Source organism: Mesoplodon bidens (assembly GCF_964165515.1).
Source record: "Mesoplodon bidens genome assembly, chromosome: 8".
In the NCBI taxonomy this organism is placed as follows: domain Eukaryota; kingdom Metazoa; phylum Chordata; class Mammalia; order Artiodactyla; family Ziphiidae; genus Mesoplodon; species Mesoplodon bidens.
In genome coordinates, this window is record NC_138165.1 from 38,759,601 (window position 1) to 38,781,296 (window position 21,696).

The 21,696-nt window shown below is 37.5% G+C and overlaps 1 protein-coding gene across 8 annotated transcripts in view; it reads left to right on the forward strand.

The window, feature by feature from the left end:
• WDSUB1 (WD repeat, sterile alpha motif and U-box domain containing 1) overlaps window positions 1–21,696 on the forward strand; it is a 91,180-nt gene that overhangs the window by 5,304 nt on the left and 64,180 nt on the right. For 7 of the 8 annotated variants that reach the window (XM_081242583.1, XM_081242584.1, XM_081242581.1 and 4 more), the window contains exons 4-5: window positions 2,958–3,050; window positions 8,156–8,249. In XM_081242583.1, the coding sequence (XP_081098709.1) occupies window positions 2,958–3,050; window positions 8,156–8,249 (187 nt within the window). The remainder of the gene's footprint in view (window positions 1–2,957; window positions 3,051–8,155; window positions 8,250–21,696) is intronic. The other variant, XM_081242585.1, reaches the window with a different exon arrangement.

Here is a 21,696-nt window from a genome sequence, read left to right on the forward strand (position 1 = left end):
TAAAATATTATTTCAGTAACTGATAGTCAATAAAATATCAGTAAGATATTTTACTATATTTTGTTATGAAGTCTTCAAAATCTAGTGTGCATATTATGTCACATCTCAATTTGTAGTAGTCACACTTCAACTGTTCAGTAGCCATGTGTGGCGAGTTACTACCTTATTGGACAGCTCAGGTCCAGTAGCAGGATGGCTTTGGCACTCCCCTATTTCAAAACCATCAATGGCATATTAAAATATGTTTAAGGTAAGATAAAATACCAAATCCCAAACACAAAGCCTGTAAGTACCTTCATATTCTGTTTCCCTGCCTCATCCCAAATCACACTTGGCTTCATGCATTCTCTTGCCACACTGGCCGCCTTTCACTCCTTAAATGTCTCTAAGATTTTTCCAAGGGTTTTACATGTGGACCCTTCACCTGGTTCACTATTAGTCATCCTTTAGATTTCAGGTAAAAATAAATAAATAAATCACTTCAGGTGAGTTTCCCTTGCTCTTACCTCCTGCACACAGTCTAAAGTATTTTGATACAGGCTTTTAGTTGCACGCCTTTTCTTTTAAAATAGGACTTAGTGAAGTATCACAGGTTTTAATTATATAGTTATTTATATGGATTGTGTTTAATGGTGTTTTTCCTGTTAGATTGTAAGCTCCATAGGGCAGGGCCTGGGTCTGTTTTATTTACAGTGCTTGGAATATAATAGGCCTTGAAATGCAGACTGATGAATAAGATTCCTTTTATTGATTTGTTGAAATTTCTTGTTTTTGTTTTCTTAGCCTTTTAGTATCATATAGCAGAATAACAGATTTTCTTTTCATGAACCCATTCTTATATTAAACTCCCTACCTAATTTACTTATGATAATTTATTCTTTTAATATATTGTTTTATGCTGTTTATTCTAAGAAGACCAGCTTGTAACAGACAAGAACCATTTCTTCCATTCTGTGAGACCTTCTCCAAAATCTTACAGGCACTCAGTGAATCTTTAATGAGTTATATAAACATAGGGAGATTTAGGTTTCCTTTTTGATTCTAAGTTACCTGAAAAAAAGATTTTCAATTAAAATACCATTTTTATAGTGATATTGGAGTAAAACTAAGGACATCCTTGTTCTATCTTTAGAGGGGTTGCAGCTCATGGGTCCTGGAAAGGTTCACTAAACTAGGCAGAAAATTTGGTGAGATTCTAAAATAAGTTTAATACTCACATCCCTACCCTGCCTGTAAAGTATATTTCTCAATATACTTCTCATATGTCCCTTCTGCACTTTCTTTAGTTCAATTTCTGTTAAAATAGATATTAACCTTATGTGTAAATTCCCTGAAACAGATCAATATATGCTTTAAAGCATATAAACCAATAAATGATTACTATAGGAATTTGTGGTAACTATGTATTTTCTTAAAAGACAAAGTATGTAATTTTTAACTTGTTGTTGTTTAATTTGGTATTTGTTAATATCTGTAAATACTTATGACATATTGAATCTTCTGTCTTTCTGACATTTTGCTCAAATAAGGAAAAATAATACTGCTTGTGCTGGAGGATAAATGTTCAATTCTCTCCAGTCTTTAAGTGAAAAGACAGTTTGGATTAGATTATTATTACAATTTAAATATTTTTCCTGAAGAAAAGTCTATTTTTAAATATTATATTTGGATCTCAAGGATAGGCATATTTTAAGCTTTATAATTTTATATTGTCCTAGATGAAGTCTTACTACTGAAAGAAACTTCTGAATTAACGTAAGGATCTTATTTAGTCTAGAAACAATAGGAAAAAGTTTTCTTAACTGAGTCTAGTACTTAAATATTTTACTCTCAGCCATTTTTGGGTAAACTGTTTTGCCTTAAAAAGATTTAATGATTATTAGGAATTGCTTACATCCATCAAGATCTCTGAGAAAGGATGCTGTTTGGATGAACCTGTGCCACAAAAACAAAAATGCTGTTGAAATGTGGAAGTCCCATGCAGTTAGAAAAACCTTCAGTGAAAAAGAAATTTTAATTTGTTTTATGTTAATAAAGTATGTGTGCTTTCAACAAAACAGAGGGCAGCATTTATTTTACATACCCAGGTGTATAAATTAAATATCATATACTAAATATTTGCAAAACAGGAGTGCAATCTTAAGATGGGTATTAGGTTTCTTAATTGTGTCTTACTGCATATGAGTGCTGAAATTTCCTTTGACCTGTGATATTAGGTGGAATTCATATAAAATTGAGTTGGTGATACCAATATTTACATTACCCACAATATTTAGGAACTTAGCTAGTGGGTAGATAATGATATACTGAAATTATCTAAGTAAGCATTACTAGCGGTTTTTTTGTAACACCAAATTTAACTGATTACTTTCCCTGATTTGTGTAATATTTTCCACCAAATCTATTGGACTGAATTGATGTTGTTTTGGATTTATGTAATTCTAGTCTTTGTCTTGATTAAATCAAATGGGAAAACAGTCTCATTCCATGTGAATTAAGACTAAGCTTTTAACAAGTGAACATATCCTAAAAAAGTTAAGATGGGAGCAATTAAGCATTTAACACTCATCTCATAACTGACTTTTCTTCCTAATTTTTTCCATCAGTGCTAACCTCATAGACTCTAAAATTGGGTTGGAGGGTGCCCTAAGCTTCATGGCTCAATATTGGCCCTTGCAACATTGAATTATATCCTTAGTGGAAGGGAAATAAAAAGGTATTTTGTTGTCGCAACTTCAGGGGCTAAAGTCATAGTCCTTTGAAGTACCTTGCTTAATAGAAATTCTTTAACTGACGTTTCGTTATATGGTATAAATTAATTAATATAATTAATATTGCTTGTGAATGTGGGTTAAAAGAATAGAATTAACAGATCTGAGTTAAGAAATTGAAAATTTTTTGGTTTACATGTTTTATCAATTCTTGTGTATTTATTTTTAACAAATCTATATTTTTAGGTGGAGAACAAGGTCTTCAGTTCTTTCGACTGGCATCATGTGGTCAGGATTGCCATGTCAGAATTTGGGTTATTTCCTTTACCCATACCTTAGGTATGTATTCAACTAGTAGTTCTCTAAAATGATTTTTTGTGATTCAGGTAAAATTTATATTTTAATTAATCTTTTTAACTAAAGAACTCTGGATATCTAAAAGTGATTATAAAAATATATTTTAAGAACTTTTAGTCAAAGTAATACATATACATGATTTAGAAATTGTATGCACACTACTCATTATGACCTCACCACTACTACTACACACATTCCTGCTCACACATTCCTCCTTTTTCTGTTTTCAATTCTTTTGATGGTTTTCAGAGTTTCTCTAAATACTGTTTACACCACCACGTTTTTAATTAATTAATTTATTTTTTAACATCTTTGAGGTATAATTGCTTTACATTGTTGTGTTAGTTGCTGCTGTATAACAAAGTGTGTATAACAAAGTGAATCAGCTATACGTATATATATATCCCCATAACCCCTCCCTCTTGCATCTCCCTCCCACCTTCCCTATCCCACCCCTCTAGGTGGTCACAAGACACCCAGCTGATCTCCCTGTGCTATGCGGCTGCTTCCCACTAGCTATCTGTTTTACACTTGGTAGTGTATATATGTCCATGCCACTCTCTCACTTCATCTCAGCTTGCCCTCCCCCCTCCCCGTGTCCTCAAGTACATTCTCTATGTCTGTGTCTTTATTCCTGTCCTGCCCCTAGGTTCTTCAGAACCGTTTTTTTTTTTTTAGATTCCACATATATGTGTATTTGTTTTTCTCTTTCTGACTTACTTCACTCTGTATGACAGACTCTAGGTCCATCCACCTCTCTACAAATAACTCAATTTCGTTTCTTTATGTGTGAGTAATATTCCATTGTATACATGTGCCACATCTTCTTTATCCATTCATCTGTCAGTGGATACTTAGGTTGCTTCCATATAATGGCTATTGTAAATAGTGCTGCAGTGAACATTGTAGTACATGACTCTTTTTGAATTATGGTTTTCTCAGGGTATGTGCCCAGTAGTGGGATTGCTGGGTCGTATGGTAGTTCTATTTTTAGTTTTTTAAGGAACCTCCCTACTGTTCTCCATAGTGGCTGTATCGATTTACATTCCCACCAACAGTGCAAGAGGGTTCCCTTTTCTCCACACCCTCTTTAGCATTTACTGTTTGTAGATTTTTTGATGATGGCCATTCTGACTGGTGTGAGGTGATACCTCATTGTAGTTTTGATTTGCATTTCTCTAATGATTAGTGATGTTGAGCATCCTTTCATGTGTTTGTTGGCAATCTGTATATCTTCTTGGGAGAAATGTACTACCACATTTTAAATTTGTTCATTGTAGTTATTGTTTTTTGAGCATGTGTGGGTCTTTCCCCCATGCATTGTATTATTCTTTCAGGTGACTCTTCAGTCAGGAAACTTATGTCTTTCATTTTTGGTGTACAGTATTCATTTATTCTAATTCTTTCTTCTCTACTTCTTCTCTTTTTATAACTCCCATTAGTTGAGTGTTGGACCTCCTGACTTGATTCCCTATGTCTATTTTTCCCCCGCATTTATTTCTTTATCATTTTTTCTGTCTTAGGATAAAATTCCTTAGCTCTGTCTTTTACCCTTTTTTGATTTTTTAATCCCATCAATAATATTTTCATTTTCCAAATGCTTATCTTTTTTGTTTCTTTATCCTAGTGTCCTCCATGTAATGCAAGATCCTCTCTAAACTCTCAGGATACCAATTAGAGGCTTTTTGTTTTGGCTTTAAGTTCCCTTCTGTTTCCTGATGAACTTTGTTTGCTCTTGGGCCCTTTTTTGTTTACCCTGATCTTTCTCTTTCATATGATTACCTTCTTCAAATGCCTGATGATCCTTAGTATTCCATTTACTTTCAAGAACTAAACAATAAGAAGTTTAAAAGCTCTGTGCACATGGTGGTTGTTTGTATTTGCTGGCTCCCCTTTAGGATAAGAAGGTGGGCTATTGGCCCTTATTGGGGAAGGGTTGGAGAATTAGAGAATGTGGGTATCTGTGTTGCCCTGGAGCTGCCATCGCGCTCCCCAGGCAGTCATTGTTTTCCTTCTTCCTGGGGAGAAGCATCTAGCTTTCATGCAGCATACTATGGGTGGGGTCAGGGAGGGATGGGAGGTAGATATTGTTTTATAAACAGACTTATAGTTAATTTTTCTGTTTTCAGGTCTGTATCTGTATCTCTGACTTTCTTTTTTCTTGTCTGTTAATAGTTGTCTTTTGGGGTTTTCTGCTAATAGTCCTAAGTCTTTTGGGGTTTTCTAGGGAAGATTAGCTTACTTCTTTGCTGTAGCCCCCTCATTTTACACCCCAAGCTGTTACTTCTGTATACTATCTCGTCAATTAATTTGCATCTGCCATTCCAAAATTGGTTTCAGTTTCTCATTTCCTGATGACCCCCTTCCCCTTTTCTTCATTGATGTGAATTTATATCTTTATTAATTCCTTCATTATCATTTTAATGGGAACTCTTTAATTATAAGGTAAGTTGGCCATCTTGCTTCAGATGCCCAAAAATATTCTTATTTTATTATTTGTTACCTAATAAGCTTTAGCTAAATCATGGGCTGTATTTCATTGTTTATAAAATTATTGCTAGAGATAAACAAAGCTGAACACTAGTTAAAGTGGTAAGGAAGGATTTTAATATACTATTGCAATAGATTTTAATCAGTAATATACTATTGCAGGCATCCAGCATGAACTGAGCTCAACTTCACTTTATACAGAGGTGACTGTGTATTTTAAAGGGAGAATGTGGGAATAAAGCAGGGGTAAATGGGGGCTCCGTAGCATCCAGGAAGTGAAAAAATTACAAAAAGCAAGAAGTGAGGAATTGGTCCATGTGAAACCCATGTGGGTTTGTAACTGGCACTTATGGAAGTTAGGCTCCTCCCCTCTCACAGAGCCGGGGAGACAGGAGCTCTATCTCCAGGTGTTGGCTGGAACAAACGTAAATTTTTTGGGCAGCCCTGAGTTTTCCCGGGCAGGCACTTTATAACAGGGGTAGGGTCTTCCTAAGGATGCAACCTTGAACTCTTAGAAACTGTGTTAAAGTCTTTGTAGGCCAAGGTCAAGGCCTAGTCCAGGAGGCAGTTCAGAAGAGCCTGGATAGAGTTCAGTCAAGGAGAGAATCTTTGTCATTATGCTAGTGTATAGAGACGGGTCTGCTATTACGAAGTAATAAATACATTTCTTTTTGTGGAAATTTAGTTACTTTATTGCCTGTTAGGTTACATTCAGTAATTTTTTAATGTATTTGGTGACATGCTGGTAAGGATAAGAGTTCTGTTACTTCTCTGGTCTATCCTACCTCTTCCTTCTGTTATCAAGGTGAAATTCTTATAAGAAACCATAAATATAGTCATGTACGTGGATGTTCTAAATAAAACATATCTTTAATAATTCGAAAGCAAAGCTTTTCATACATTGTCTGGAAAATGTGTTTTTACACTGGCTCTTTAAAAAACATATATAACAGTATATAAACGTGCAGTTAAAGCCCTTCAATAAAGCATTTAGCATTATTTGCACCTAAGTTATTTTGTTTGGTTTTGTTTTTTGGGTTTTTTTGCGGTACGCGGGCCTCTCACTGCTGTGGCCTCTCCCGCTGCGGAGCGCAGGCTCAGCGGCCATGGCTCACGGGCCCAGCCGCTCCATGGCACGTGGGATCCTCCTGGACTGGGGCACGAACCTGTGTCCCCTGCATCGGCAGGCGGACCCCCAACCACTGCGCCACCAGGGAAGCCCCTACACCTAATTTTAATGCTTATTTGTAGAGAGGAATAGATAGACAAATGGATCTTATACTTGAGAATGTAACAAATTCTTAGGATCCTGTTACAGGTTTATTAAATCTTCATTTAGTTTGCAACTTGTTAACATTTTTGCTTTGATTGATTGTGCCTACTTATTGATCTGTATATGCCTAAGTATTGATCAGTGCCTTGAATGCCTATATCTGCTCTCCCATATAAAAACATATTTTTTTCTATTTTGAATAGAAATAAAATACTTAATAATAAAGTGAAATAAATATATATTTTCTGTTTGTTGAAACTTTTACCTGCTCTAATGACCTTTTTGTTTAGTTAAATGCTTTCTATCTTAAAAGCCATTAACACTTCGAGAAAGTTCTTATTAGGTGTGAGAAAATTATAGATTTCACTTATTTCCTTGTCTTGCCAGGCCAACTTCTTTTTTTTTTTTAAATGTTGAGCCTTCTTTTAATTTATTTATTTTTATTTTTGGCCGTGTTGGGTCTTCATTTCTGTGCAAGGGCTTTCTCTAGTTGTGGCAAATGGGGGCCACTCTTCATCACGGTGCGCGGGCCTCTCACTGTCGTGGCTTCTCTTGTTGCAGAGCACAGGCTCCAGACGCGCAGGCTCAGTAGTTGTGGCTCACGGGCCTAGTTGCTCCGCGGCATGTGGGATCTTCCCACACCAGGGCTCAAACCCGTGTCCCCTGCGCTGGCAGGTAGATTCTCAACCACTGTGCCACCAGGGAAGCCCCAGGCCAACTTCTTAGTGATTGTTTTTATATGTTGTCACTAAAATACATTGAATTCCCTAAGCTTACCTTTAAAAAAGTTATGATATTCCTTTACAGTAATTATAGAAAGCATAAAAAGAATTTTAATATACCATACTTGTAGGAGTTTTATAGGATATATTGGAATTATAAGACGTTAAATTACTATTATTTTTAATTTATGGAATCAGAAAATATTTTTTTAATATCAGATATTTAAAACTACAGGTATTTGAATCTTTTTAGGCGTTTGGGCAGTTGGTGTGTGTGTATTTTTTAAGATACCAAGATTGAAGTATAGTTTAAAATTTTATATATTTATATATTTAATAGAGTTTAAAAAATTTTAATTTAAAAATAATTTGATGATTATAACCCCCCCGTCTAGCCTTTGCTGACCCCACCATTTTCTTTACCCCTTACTGAACTTTTGAAACCACTTAATCACTTGAGTTGCATGACAATTTTTTTTTTCATTTTTGTGTCTTTTAGGCACTCAAAGATTTTATTGAACAAATAAGTGAAATAGTTTTTACTTAAAAATAAATTCTAAGCACAGTCAGCTTGCTAATTTTTCTCACCTTGTTGTTTGCAGGTTTTGAATTAAAATATAAAAGTACACTGAGTGGGCACTGTGCTCCTGTTCTGACTTGTGCTTTTTCTCACGATGGGCAGATGTTAGTTTCAGGGTAAGTTATTTAGTTTAATTTCCTTAAACCATTTTGGTATGAAATAGAGTAGACTTACAGAAAAGTACATAAAACATAAGAGAATAGGTTGATAAATCATTGTGATGCAAACTTGTAACCACTGCTCAGGTCAGGAAATAGACCATTGCTGGTTTTCCTCCAGAAGTCCTCCCCTTCCAAGTGTCCCTTTCTGGTGACAGTACCTCAGGTCATATGCAACATTGCTTTTTCCTTTTAAATTGATTTAAAACAAATCATACATTATGAATTATTTTGTGTCTGGCTTCCTTTACACAACATTACGTTTGTTTTCCAAGTGGTTGAACAAATCTGATGTATATAATATGTGATAGGAATCCAGTTTCATTTCTTTCCATATGGATATCCAGTTGTCTCAGTACTGTAAGGTGAAAAGATAATCTTTTCTTTACCATTTTCACATGCCACCTTGTCAGAAATCACTGATCATATATGTGTGGGTCTTTTCTCAGCCTGTTACTCTGTTCTGTTTTTCTGTTTATCCTTTCTCTGATATCTTTCTGAGCCTTTATAATTTGGCTGTTCCTGGCTTTTGACACTTCCATGTAAGTTTTAGAGTTAGCTTGTCAGATTGTCTCCAGTTCCTCCCTCTACCCACACAAACCTGTTTAGATTTTGACTGGGATTGTATTGAGTCTGATAAATTTGGGGAGAATTGACATCTTTACGATGTTGAGTCTCCAACCCATGAATATGGCATATATTTCCATTCATTTGTCTTTTGATTTCTCTCAGTATAATGTCTCTCAGTAGAAGACAGTTTATTTGTCATCCTTGTGGAGGTCCTCCTGATCTTTTATTAGATTTATTCTAGGCACTTAATTTTTTTGTTGCTATTATAAAAGATGTGGCTAATATAGGGAAATATATATGGAAAGACTGGATTTATCTGTTAAGATTCTAATTTTGGATTTTTTATGTATAAAATCATATTGTCTTTTGTCTCTTCCTTTCTAATCCTTATACCTTTGATATCTCCTGTGCCTTACTGAACTGGCTAACACTACCAGGATAATGGAAATAGTGAAAATAGCCAACCTTGTCTGACCTAATTGCAGAGGGAAGCTTTCATTATTAAGTGTGATCACTGTAGATTTGGGGAGATAAGCTTTATTAACTCTTCTATTCCTTCTATATAGTTTGTAAGAATTTTTTTTCATGAATTGGTGTTATAGTTTATCAAATGATTTTTCATGCATCTTTTGAAATGAGCATATGCTTTTTCTTTTTTATTCTATAAGTGTCATAAATTATACTGATTTTTATAAATCTGCTTTACACATGTTAACTAATCTTTTGTTGGAATAAATACAACTTAGGCCACATTATTTTTGTGTATTGCTATAGAGAAGTCAGTTTTATTCTGACTGTTGCTTTTTTGGATATAATTCATATTTTTTTAACTGGCTTCTCACACATTTTATTTTGAGTTTTCTGCACATTGATGTATCTAGTTTTGGGTTTCTTTTTATTTAGTTTGCTTGGAATTTACTGAACTTCTTAAAGATGTAGAATGATATTTCATCAGTTTGGGGGGAAATTCTTATTTATCATCTCTTCCAATATTGCCTCTGTCCTTTTCTTTCTCTAATTCAGGGATTCCAATTAAATGCACATAATACCTTCTTACTGTAAACTTTATGTCTTATTCTCTTTTTTTTTTTGAATTTAATTTAATTTATTTTTTTATACAGCAGGTTCTTATTATCTGTTTTATACATATTAGTGTATACATGTCAATCCCAATCTCCCAATTCATCCCACCACCACCCACCCTCCACCACCTTCCCCCCTTAGTGTTTATACGTTTGTTGTCTACATCTGTGTCTGTATTTCTAGTTCATCCGTACCATTTTTTCATCCGGTTCATCTGTAACATTTTTCTAGGTTCCACATATATGCGTTAATATACTATATTTGTTTTTCTCTTTCTGACTTACTTCACTCTGTATGACAGTCTCTAGAGCCGTCCACGTCTATACAAATAACCCAATTTCATTCCTTTTTATGGCTGAGTAATATTCCATTGTATATATGTACCACATTTTCTTTAATTCGTCTGTCGATGGGCATTTAAGTTGCTTCCATGACCTGGCTATTGTAAATAGTGCTGCAGTGAACACTGGGGTGCATGTGTCTTTTTGAATTATGGTTTTCTCTGAGTATATGCCCAGTAGTGGGATTGCTGGGTCATATAGTAGTTCTATTTTTAGTTTCTTAAGGAACCTCCATCCTGTTCTCCATAGTAGCTATATCAATTTACATTCCCACCAACAGTGCAAGAGGGTTCCCTTTTCTCCACACCCTCTTAAGCATTTGGTGTTCGTAGATATTCTGATGATACCCATTCTAACTGGTGTGAGGTGGTAACCTCATTGTAATTTTGATTTGCATTTCTCTAATAATTAGTGATTCTTTTTGTTTTTTTAATAGGAGTATAATTGCTTTACAATGTTCTGTTAGTTTCTGCTATACAGTGAAGTGAATCAGCTATATGTATACATATATCCCTTCCCTCTTGGACCTCCCTCCCAACCACCCCCTATCCCATCCACCTAGGTCATCACAAAGCAACAAGCTGAGCTCCCTGTGCCATACAGCAGGTTCCCACTAGCTATCTGTTTAACACATGGTAGTGTATTTATGTGAAACCTAATCTCCCAGTTCATCCAACTCTTCTGTTCCCCCTCTGTGTCCACATGTCTGTTCTCTATACCTACGTCTCTATTGTTGTCCTACAAATAAGTTCATCTGTACCATTTTTCTAGATTCCACATATATATGCATTAATATACAATATTTGTTTTTCTCTTTCTGGCTTACTTCACTCTGTATGACAGTCTCTAGATCCATCCACATCTCTACAAATGACCCACTTTCGTTCCTTCTTATGTCTGAGTAATATTCCATTGTATACATGTATCACATCTTCTTTATCCATTCATCTGTCTTTGGACATTTAGGTTGTTTCTGCGTCCTGGCTGTTGTAAATAGTGCTGCAGTGAACATTGGAGTACGTGTCCTTTTGAATTATGGTTTTCTCGGTATATTCCCAGTAGTGGGATTGCTGGGTCATATGGTAATTCTATTTTTAGTTTTTTAAGGAACCTCCATACTGTTCTCCACAGTGGCTGTATCAATTTACATTCTCCCCAACAGTGCAAGAGGGTTCCCTTTTCTCCACACCCTCTTTAGCATTCCTTGTTTGTAGACTTTTTGATGATGGCCATTCTGACCGGTGTAAGGTGGTATCTCACTGCAGTTTTGATTTGCATTTCTCTAATAATTAGTGATGTTGAGCAGCTTCTTGTCCATCTGTATGTCTTCTTTGGAGAAATGTCTATTTAGGTCTTCTGCCCATTTTTGGATTGGGTTGTTTTTTTAATATTGAGCTGCATGAGCTGTTCATATATTTTGGAGATTAATCCTTTGTCCACTGATTCATTTACAAATATTTTCTCCCATTCTGGGGGTTGTCTTTTCATCTCGTTTGTAGTTTCCTTTGCTTTGCAGAAGCTTTTAAGTTTCATTAGGTCCCATTTGTTTATTTTTCTTTTTATTTCCATTACTCTAGGAGCTGGATCAAAAAAGATCTTGCTGTGATTTATGTCAAAGAGTGTTCTTCCTATGTTTTCCTCTAAGACTTTTATAGTCTCTGGTCTTAAATTTAGGTCTCTAATCCATTTTGAGTTTATTTTTGTGTTTGGTATTAGGGAGTGTTCTAATTTCATTCTTTTACATGTAGCTGTCCAGTTTTCCCAGCACCACTTGTTGAAGAGACTGTCTTTTCTCCATTATATATCCTTGCCTCCTTTGTCATAGATTAGTTGACCATATGTACGTGGGTTTATCTCTGGGCTTTCTATCCTGTTCCATTGATCTATATTTCTGTTTTTGTGCCAGTACCATAGTCTTCATTACTGTAACTTTGTAGTATAGTCTGAAGTCAGGGAGTCTGATTCCTCCAGCTCCGTTTTTTTCCCTCAAGACTGCTTTGGCTATTCGGGGTCTTTTGTGTCTCCATACAAATTTTAAGATTTTTTTGTTCTAGTTCTGTAAAAAAAAAAAAATGCCATTGGTAATTTGATAGAGATTGCATTGCATCTGTAGATTGCTTTGGGTAGTGTAGTCATTTTCACAATATTGGTTCTTCCAGTCCAAGAACATGGTATATCTCTCCATCTATTTGTATCACCTTTAATTTCTTTCATCAATGGCTTATAGTTTTCTGCATACAGTTCTTTTGTCTCCCTCGGTTGGTTTATTCCTAGGTATTTTATTCTTTTTGTTGCAGTGGTAAATGGGAGTATTTCCTTAATTTCTCTTTCAGATTTTTCATCATTAGTGTATAGGAATGCTGGAGATTTCTGTGCATTAATTTTGTATCCTGCAACTTTACCAAATTCATTAATTAGCTCTAGTAGCTCTCTGGTGGCATCTTTAGGATTCTCTATGTATAGTATCATGTCATCTGCAAAGAGTGACAGTTTTACTTTTTCTTTTTCTATTTGTATTCCTTTTATTTCTTTTTCTTCTCTGATAGTCCTGGCTAGGACTTCCAAAACTATGTTGAATAATAGTGGTGAGAGTGGACATCCTTGTCTTGTTCCTGATCTAAGAGGAAATGCTTTCAGTTTTTCACCATTGAGAATGATGTTTGCTGTGGGTTTGTCATATATGGCCTTAATTATATTGAGGTAGTTTCCCTCTGTGCCCACTTTCTGGAGAGTTTTTATCATAAATGGGTGTTGAATTTTATCAAAAGCTCTTCCTGCATCTCTTGAGATGATCATGGTTTTTATTCTTCAGTTTGTTAATATAGTGTATCACATTGATTGATTTGCTTATATTGAAGAATCCTTGCATTCCTGGGATAAACCCCACTTGATCATGGTGTATGATCCTTTTAATGTGCTGTTGGATTCTGTTTGCTATTATTTTGTTGAAGATTTTTGCATCTATATTCATCAGTGATACTGGTGTGTAATTTTCTGTTTTTGTAGTATCTTTGTCTGGTTTTGGTATCAGGGTGATGGTGGCCTCTCATTCTCATGATAGAATGAGTTTGGGAGTGTTCCTCCCTCTGCTATATTTTGGAGGAGTTTGAGAAGTATAGGTGTTAGCTCTTCTCTAAATGTTTGATAGAATTCGCCTGTGAAGCCATCTAATACTGGGCTTTTGTTTGTTGGAAGATTTTTAATCACAGTCTCAATTTCAGTGCTTGTGATTGGTCTTTTTATATTTTCTGTTTCTTCTTGGCTCAGTCTCGGAAGGTTGTGCTTTCCTAAGAATTTCCCCATTTCTTCCAGGTTGTCCATTTTATTGTCATATAGTTGCTTGTAGTAATCTATCATGATCCTTTGTATTTCTGCAGTGTCAGTTGTTACTTCCCCTTTTTCATTTCTAATTGTTGATTTGAGTCTTCTCCCTTTTTTTCTTGATGAGTCTGGCTAATGGTTTATCAATTTTGTTTATCTTCTCAAAGAACCAGCTTTTAGTTTTATTGATCTTTGCTAGTGTTTCCTTCGTTTCTTTTTCATTTATTTCTGATCTGATCTTTTTGATTTCTTTCCTTCTGCTAAATTTGGGATTTTTTTGTTCTTCTTTCTCTAATTGCTTTAGGTGTAAGGTTATGGTGTTTATTTGAGATTTTTCTTATTTCTTGAGGTAGGATTGTATTGCTATAAACTTCCCTGTTAGAACTGCCTTTGCTGCATCCCATAGGTTTTGGGTTGTTGTGTTTTCATGTCATTTATTTCTAGGTATTTTTTGATTTTCTCTTTGATTTCTTTAGTGAGCCCTTGGTTATTTAGTAGTGTATTGTTTAGCCTCCATGTGTTTGTAATTTTTACAGCTTTTCTACTGTAGTTGCTATCTAGTCTCATGGTGTTGTGGTCGGAAAAGATACTTTATACAATTTCAGTTTCTTAAATTTACCAAGGCTTGATTTGTGACCCAAGATATGATCTGTCCTGGAGAATGTTCCATGAGCACTTGAGAAGAAAGTGTATTCTGTTGTTTTTAGATGGAATGTCCTGTAAGTATCGATTATGTCCATCTTGTTTAATGTGTCCTTTAAAGCTTGTGTTTCCTTATTTATTTTCATTTTGGTTGATCTGTCCATTGGTGAAAGTGGGGTGTTAAAGTCTCCTACTACTATTATGTTACTGTCCATTTCCCCTTTTATGGCTATTAGCATTTGCCTTATGTATTCAGGTGCTCCTCTGTTGGGTGCATAAATTTTTACAATTATTATATCTTCTTCTTGCATTGATCTCTTGATAATCATGTAGTGTCCTTCTTTGTCTCTTGCAGTAGTCTTTATTTTAAAGTCTGTTTTGTCTGATATGAGAATTGCTACTCTAGCTTTCTTTAAATTTCCATTTCCATTTTCATGGAATATCTTTTCCATCCCCTCACTTTCAATCTGTATGTGTCCCTAGGTCTGAAGTGGGTCACTTGTAGACAGCATATGTACAGGTCTTGTTTTTGTATCCGTTCAACCAGTCTATGTATTTTAGTTGGAGCATTTAATCCATTTACATTTAAGGTAATTATCGGTATGTATGTTCTTACTACCATTTTCTTAATTGTTTTGGGTTTGTTATTGTAGGTCTTTTCCTTCTCTCGTGTTTCCTGCCTACAGAAGTTCCTTTAGCATTTGTTGTAAAGCTGGTTTGTAGTGCTCAATCTCATAGATTTTGCTTGTCTGTAAGGGTTTTAATTTCCCCATCAAATCTGAATGAGATCCTTGCTGGGTAATCTTGGTTGAAGGTTTTTCCATTTCATCACTAAACATGTCCTGCCACTCCATTTTGGCTTGCAGAGTGTCTGCTGAAATATCAGCTGTTAACCTTATGGGGAGTCCCTTGTATGTTTTTGTTGCTTTTCCCTTGCTGCTTTTAATATTTTTTCTTTGTATTTAATTTTTGATAGCTTGATTAATATGTGTCTTGGTGTGTTTCTCCTGGGTTTATCCTGTATGGGACTCTCTGTGCTTCCTGGACTTGATCGACTATTTTCTTTCCCATGTTAGGAAGGTTGTCCACTATAATCTCTTCAAATATTTTTGCAGACCCTTTCTTTTTGTCTTCTTCTTCTGGGACCCCAATAATTCGAATGTTGGTGCATTTAATGTTGTCCCAGAGGTCTCTGAGACTGTACTCAATTCTTTTCATTCCTTTTTCTTCATTTTGCTCCCTGGCAGTTATTTCCACCATTTTATCTTCCAGCTCACTTATTCATTCTTCTGCCTTAGTTATTCTGTTATTGATTCCTTCTAGAGTATTTTTTTTTTTTTTTTTTTTTTTTTTTTTTTTTTTTTTTTTTTTGCGTTACATGGGCCTCTCACTGTTGTGGCCTCTCCCGTTGCGGAGCACAGGCTCCGGACGCACAGGCTCAACAGCCATGGCTCACGGGCCCAGCCGCTCCGCGGCACGTGGGATCTTCCCAGACCGGGGCACGAACCCGTGTCCCCTGCATCGGCAGGCGGACTCTCAACCACTGCGCCACCAGAGAAGCCCTAGAGTATTTTTAATTTCCGTAATTGTGTTGTTCATCACTGTTCGTTTGCTCTTTAGTTCTTCTAGATTCTGTTAAATTTTTCTTGTATTTTCTCCATTCTGTTTCCGAGATTTTCGATCATGTTTACTATCATTACTCTTAATTCTTTTTCAGGTAGGTTCCCTATTTCGTCTTCATTTATTTGGTGTTGTAGGTTTTTATCTTACTGCTTCGTCTGTAACATATTTTTTTCTAGTTTCTTTTTTCCTTTTTTTTTTTGATGGGTGGTGCTGTATTCCTGTCTTACTGGTTGTTTGGCTTGACACGTCCAGCACTGGAGGTTGCAGGCAGTTGGATAGTGCTGGGTGTTGGTGCTGAGGTGAGGACCTCTGGGAGGCCTCACTCTGATTGATATTCCCTGGGGTCTGAGGTTCTCTGTTAGTCCATTGGTTTGGACTCGGAACTCCCACCACAGGAGCTTGGGCCCAACCTCTGGCCTGGGAACCAAGATCCCACAAGCTTCGTGGCATGGTAAAAAAAAAAAAAAGTTGGGGGGGAAGAAAGACAAAAAGAAGAAAGGAGCAGTAAAATATCAAAGAATAATAAGCAAAATAAAATTAGGAAGATGAATAATAGGACAAATAAAACTATAATTGAAACAACTGCAACAAGGTAAAATAAAACCACAAAAGAAAAAAAAATGTGTTGGGGGGAACAAGCCAAAAGGAGAGAGCAATAACAAAGTGTAAAGAATAAAGTAGAATTAGAAAAATAAAGATTTATGAGGAAAAATAAAAATGTAGAAGAATCAACAACAGTGAATCCATAAGGTAAAACAGAACTCCAATCTAAAAAAGGAAAAAAGAAAAAAAAAGCCTTGGCTATGGGGGTGGAGTTTTGGCAGGGGTGGATCTTAGGCAGGGGTGGGGTTTAGGGTAGGGTGAGACCTAGGCAGGTGGGGATGTGACGTTTGAGCCTGGGGCGGGGCCTAGGTGGGGTTGGGGGGGCGGGGGGGGACACAGACGGGACATTCACGTGTGGGATGGGGCCTCTACTTAGGTTCTGCCTGGAATGGGAGAGGCATCAAGACCTGAGCGGGGCCTCTGGAGTGTGGAGTTCTGGAGTTTGGAGGTAGGGCCTTGAGTGAGGGTGTGTGGGTGGGGTGTAGGCCCAGCTCTTTGGAGGGAGTCTCCGAATGTAGAGGTGGGGCCCTGGGTGGGGGTGTAGGGGCGGGGCTTGGGCTCTGCACAGCAGGAGGGAGGCTCCGAGGGCAGAGGATTAGGCCCGGGAGCCCAACAGGCTTCCTGGTGCCTGAGTGGACAGGGAAAGCACTGGCCCCTTTCCCTTCTGTTCCTTTACGCCCTGCCGTACCGTCTCCCCCAGCGTCTCCCCTGTTGCTGCTGCACCCCTAACCGTGGGTGGGTCCCGCTGGGTGTAGGAACTCCTCCCCTCCCCCAGCTGCCCCTCAGGGGTGCCGGTCCCAGAGGTCCGGCCTTTACTTTTGCTCCCCCTTCCCTCCCTCCCACTCCCTCAGGACCTGCACAGCTGGAGGGGGCCTAGGTGGGCGGAGGATCGGGCCCCAGATCTCAACAGGTTCCTGGGGGTCCGAGTGGGCAGGGGAAACCTGGCCACGCTCCCTTTTGATCCTCTGCCCTCCCAGTGGTTCCCCAAGTTCCCCCTTCAGGCGTGGGATCCCTTCTCCTCCCCCAGCCACCCTTCAGGGGTGCCAGTCCCATCCCACATCCACTTCTCCTCCCCCTTCACTCGCCCCACGCCCCACGTCCTACTTGGTCGCTGGGGGTTCCTCCCGTCCCCTTAGGTGTCTGTGGCCCCCCACCGGTGCCTGGTAGGTGCCCTAGTTGTGAGGAGACACGAATTCCGTGTCCTCCTAGTACGCCATCTTGACTCCACCCACCTCATTGCTTTTTAGTCTTAGGATTGTTTGACACTCTTAAAAGTTACTGAGGACTCCAAAGAGCTTTCGCTTATAAGGGTTCCATATATTGCTATTTACAGAAAATAAAACTAAGAAGACTCTAAAATATTTTGGTTGTTTAAACAATAATAATAAACTTGTATATTAACATTTTCTTTAGGAGAAATAAAACCAAAAATAGTGAGAAGTGGCATTGTTTTACATTTGTGAAAATCTTCAGTATCTGGGTTAGCAGAAGATACATAGATTCTCATATCTGCTTCACACACTTCATTAGCTCTCAGGGCTATGATGGCATCACATGTCATACAGCAAAATGTGTAGGAACTTTTTCTCTCCATCTTTCTCCACATCTCTCCTCTAATAAGTTTCCTCTAGCCCCTTAGCCGAATTTGTGTTTTGTTTCACCATTACTTCTCTTGATCCAACCAGATAAAATTAACATTATATGAATTAGCTGCTATTCAAACAGGAAGAGTCAATCTTTGTAATTCAAATAGAGGTTGCCTTTTTCCATAAATTCTCAGTTCTAGTAGTTATGATTCTTTGGAAACCAGTTTAAGAATGGCTATCATTGTTAGAGTTTTAAGAGTTCAAAAATAACACCTTTTTTTCTTCTTCTTGAGTTGAAAACCAGTAAGAGAGAAATACTGGGCAGATAACTACTAGATAGCAGGACTGTAGATCTGCAGCTGACTTGTTCACCTGCTCTTGGGTGGCATGGACCACTGCAGACTTCCCCTGAAAGGGCAGATCAGAAAAAAGAAAATCCAGAAGGGGCTGAACCACATGGCCCAGCATCTTCCCCAGACTTTCCAGTCATCTGTCATTCCTTTCCTGCTAAGCAAGAGAGGGAGAAAAGAGGCCAGGGATCTTATTCCAGAAAGAACTGGACGTAATTGTCCCCCCCTTCTCAACAAGATGCTTGTTTATGTTTTATCTCTTATAAATGTGGACAGCAGAGTTTTACTGTCATGAATTAGTAATGGCTCAACAGCCACCCTCTCTCACTCAGTAATGACTAGCATAAGAAGGCTTAAGGTCACCTTTCCAAAACTCAAATCATCATTTATTTCCCCGTACTCTCTACAACATTGTTAACAGAACTATTGAACAAGTCAGTTCTTTGGCCAGAGTCCATGTTGCAGTTTGCTTATCATGAGGGTTATTAGATATTACAGGGCTTGAAAAAATAGATGTCTTGTGAAAACTCTAGTGAAATTTGAATAGTCATGTGATCTATTTTATAAGTTTTTAGGCTAAAACTGTCAGGGTGTGTGCCCATTATGAATCAAGTTTAATTATAATACATTCATGGGGGATGATGTTCTAGGAAGTGTAAAATCCAGAAACACAGGTTACTGAGTTTTAATCCCAGCCCTGCCATGCACTAGCTATGCAACCTCAAACAAGTTCTAGTTCCATATCTTCTCTTGACTTCATTTTTCTGAATTATAAAATGGGGAAAGTCAGAACACTGTCCTCATAAGATTGTTATGAAGCTTAAATAAGAAAATACAGGCAAAGCATTTATTATGTTTGGGGCACAATAATTGCTCAGTATAGGTTCATTAAATATTATGTATATTACAAGAATATTATTTTTGTGTATTGTTTTTATAATCCAGAACATTAGGCGATTATATAACATTATTTTACTCCCTCATTTTCTGATTTCTGCCTTTTTTGGGTTAAGTTTTAGCCATTGATCTATACGGAGGGGCATTATAAAACAGCTGTTTGAAACTTATCTTCATTCAGGAAGAGTTGTTGGGGACTACATTTCATATCATCTCTGTAAAGACCTTGGGGGAAATAGTTCCAACAGGTCTCAGTCTAAAGAATTGATGTCCCTTTCCCATGCATTGGGTTTGTGTTTCTATCTTAAATTGTATGACAGATCATGTTTCCTTTTTAAAATTGCTATTGAAGAAGCTCGGCAACAAACTTGCAGCCCTCTGTTAACAAAGTGGACTCTATGTTGTGACATATATTTTAAATACTAATCTTAACCTTCATCTCTCTCCCCCACCTCATCTTTATGTTCTCTTCCTCCCCAGTTTCTTCACATAATTTTTATCTTCTTTTTTCTACATCTTTGTAAGAGACTGCACATGCTTTCTGAATGAAGAAACATAGATATATATTTAAAATAAAAATATGTGAGTGTAAAATAAATCTTTAAACCTTAGGAACATACTTGACCTAATGAAATAGTTGTGGGTAATTTCATTTGATTAGTTTTTTGGTCATTGTATAAAACTGGTTTGAATTAAAATGCTTTAGGTGATTTGTGACATGGGTGGCTGTACGACGTCACTACAGTGTCACTCATCTCCCTTGAGCTTGTGATTATATGTTCTTCCATATCAAGCACATAACTGTGTTGTTGCTCTTGCCTAGCAGCTGTCTAGATAAAATTGGCGTGTTTCTCTTGTATTCTTTTTTTGTAATAAATAAATTTCTTTATTTATTTTTGGCTGCATTGGGTCTTCGTTGCTGTGCGCAGGCATTCTCTAGTTGTGGTGAGTGGGGGCTACTCTTCGTTGCGGTGCACGGGCTTCTCATTGTCATGGCTTCTCTTGTTGTGGAGCACGGGCTCTAGGCGCGCAGGCTTCAATAGTTGTGGCACGTGGGCTTAGTAGTTGTGGCTTGTGGGCTCTAGAGCGCAGGTTCAGTAGTTGTGGCGCATGGGCTTAGTTGCTCCGCGGCATGTGGGATCTTCCCGGACCAGGGCTCGAACCTGTGTCCCTTGCATTGGCAGGCAGATTCTTAACCACTGCGCCACCAGGGAAGCCCTCTCTTGTATTCTTGAGTGAGTAGAGTTAAGGTTTTAGAGTGCCACAAAATGGTAGGAATGGAGTATCAAAAGACTTGACAATTAATGCATCCTTTATAAGGGAAAGTGAGGTTAAGGTGACAGGGCAGATTGTGGGTACTGAAAGAATTATATATAGCAGGGGGAAGAGTTATATATAGCAGGGAAGAAATGTATAACCACGGGCACCAAACAATCAGAATTTTTATTTGCTGTTGGTTCACGTTCTATTTAGAGAATATTTTGAGGTTTTATATTGTTTTAGTAGTTTCAAGGTATTTTATGTCTGCTTACAGTGATTATAATTATTTTCTGTCTTTGAAACCCAAATCTCAAATATTGAAAACTATATTTTTCCCTAATCCTAATTTCCTTCTCCCCAAATCTAATCAGTTATCAAATCCCATTACATTTTCCTTTGAATCCCCATTAGTCAAATTAGGGACTATAGGAAGTGAGTTTAAAATCCTTTTAATCTCTAAATGTCCGCAGGTCTCTGCCCATAATCTCTAGTCTTCTTGCCTAGATTTAGCAGACTCTTAAAGAGTTCTTCATGTTTGGCCTTTTGCTTCTCAAATTCATTTTTATACCTCATCAGCAAGTGAACCTATTTCATTGCCATCATGGCTGGCTATCTGTTGCCTACAAGACTGTCTAATGATGATTCAGCTTCTCAAGTGATACATCATTAGGATGAGTTTTTTTTTGTTTGTTTTGTTTTGTTTTGCAGTACGCGGGCCTCTCACCGCTGTGGCCTCTCCCGTTGTGGAGCGCAGGCTCTGGACGTGCAGGCCCAGCGGCCATGGCCCACGGGCCTAGCCGCTCCGCGGCATGCGGGATCCTCCCCGACCGGGGCACGAACCCGTGTCCCCTGCATCGGCAGGCGGACTCTCAACTACTGCGCCACCAGGGAAGCCCCTAGGATGAGTTAGTTTTAATTGCACTAGTGGTAATCTCAGAAAGTGGAAATTCCTTTTAGTTTGTTTTAAGGATGCTAAGAAGTAATGAAGTTTTCCCTAAGAATTTTAGGTATTCCAGAAATAATACTTTGTACTTGGAGGAATTTAGGACAAAATAAGTGTGTCTATAAATCATGTCTAGCATATACATATTACCTGCTAATATAATTTCTCAGTGTTTTTTGGCTGGAA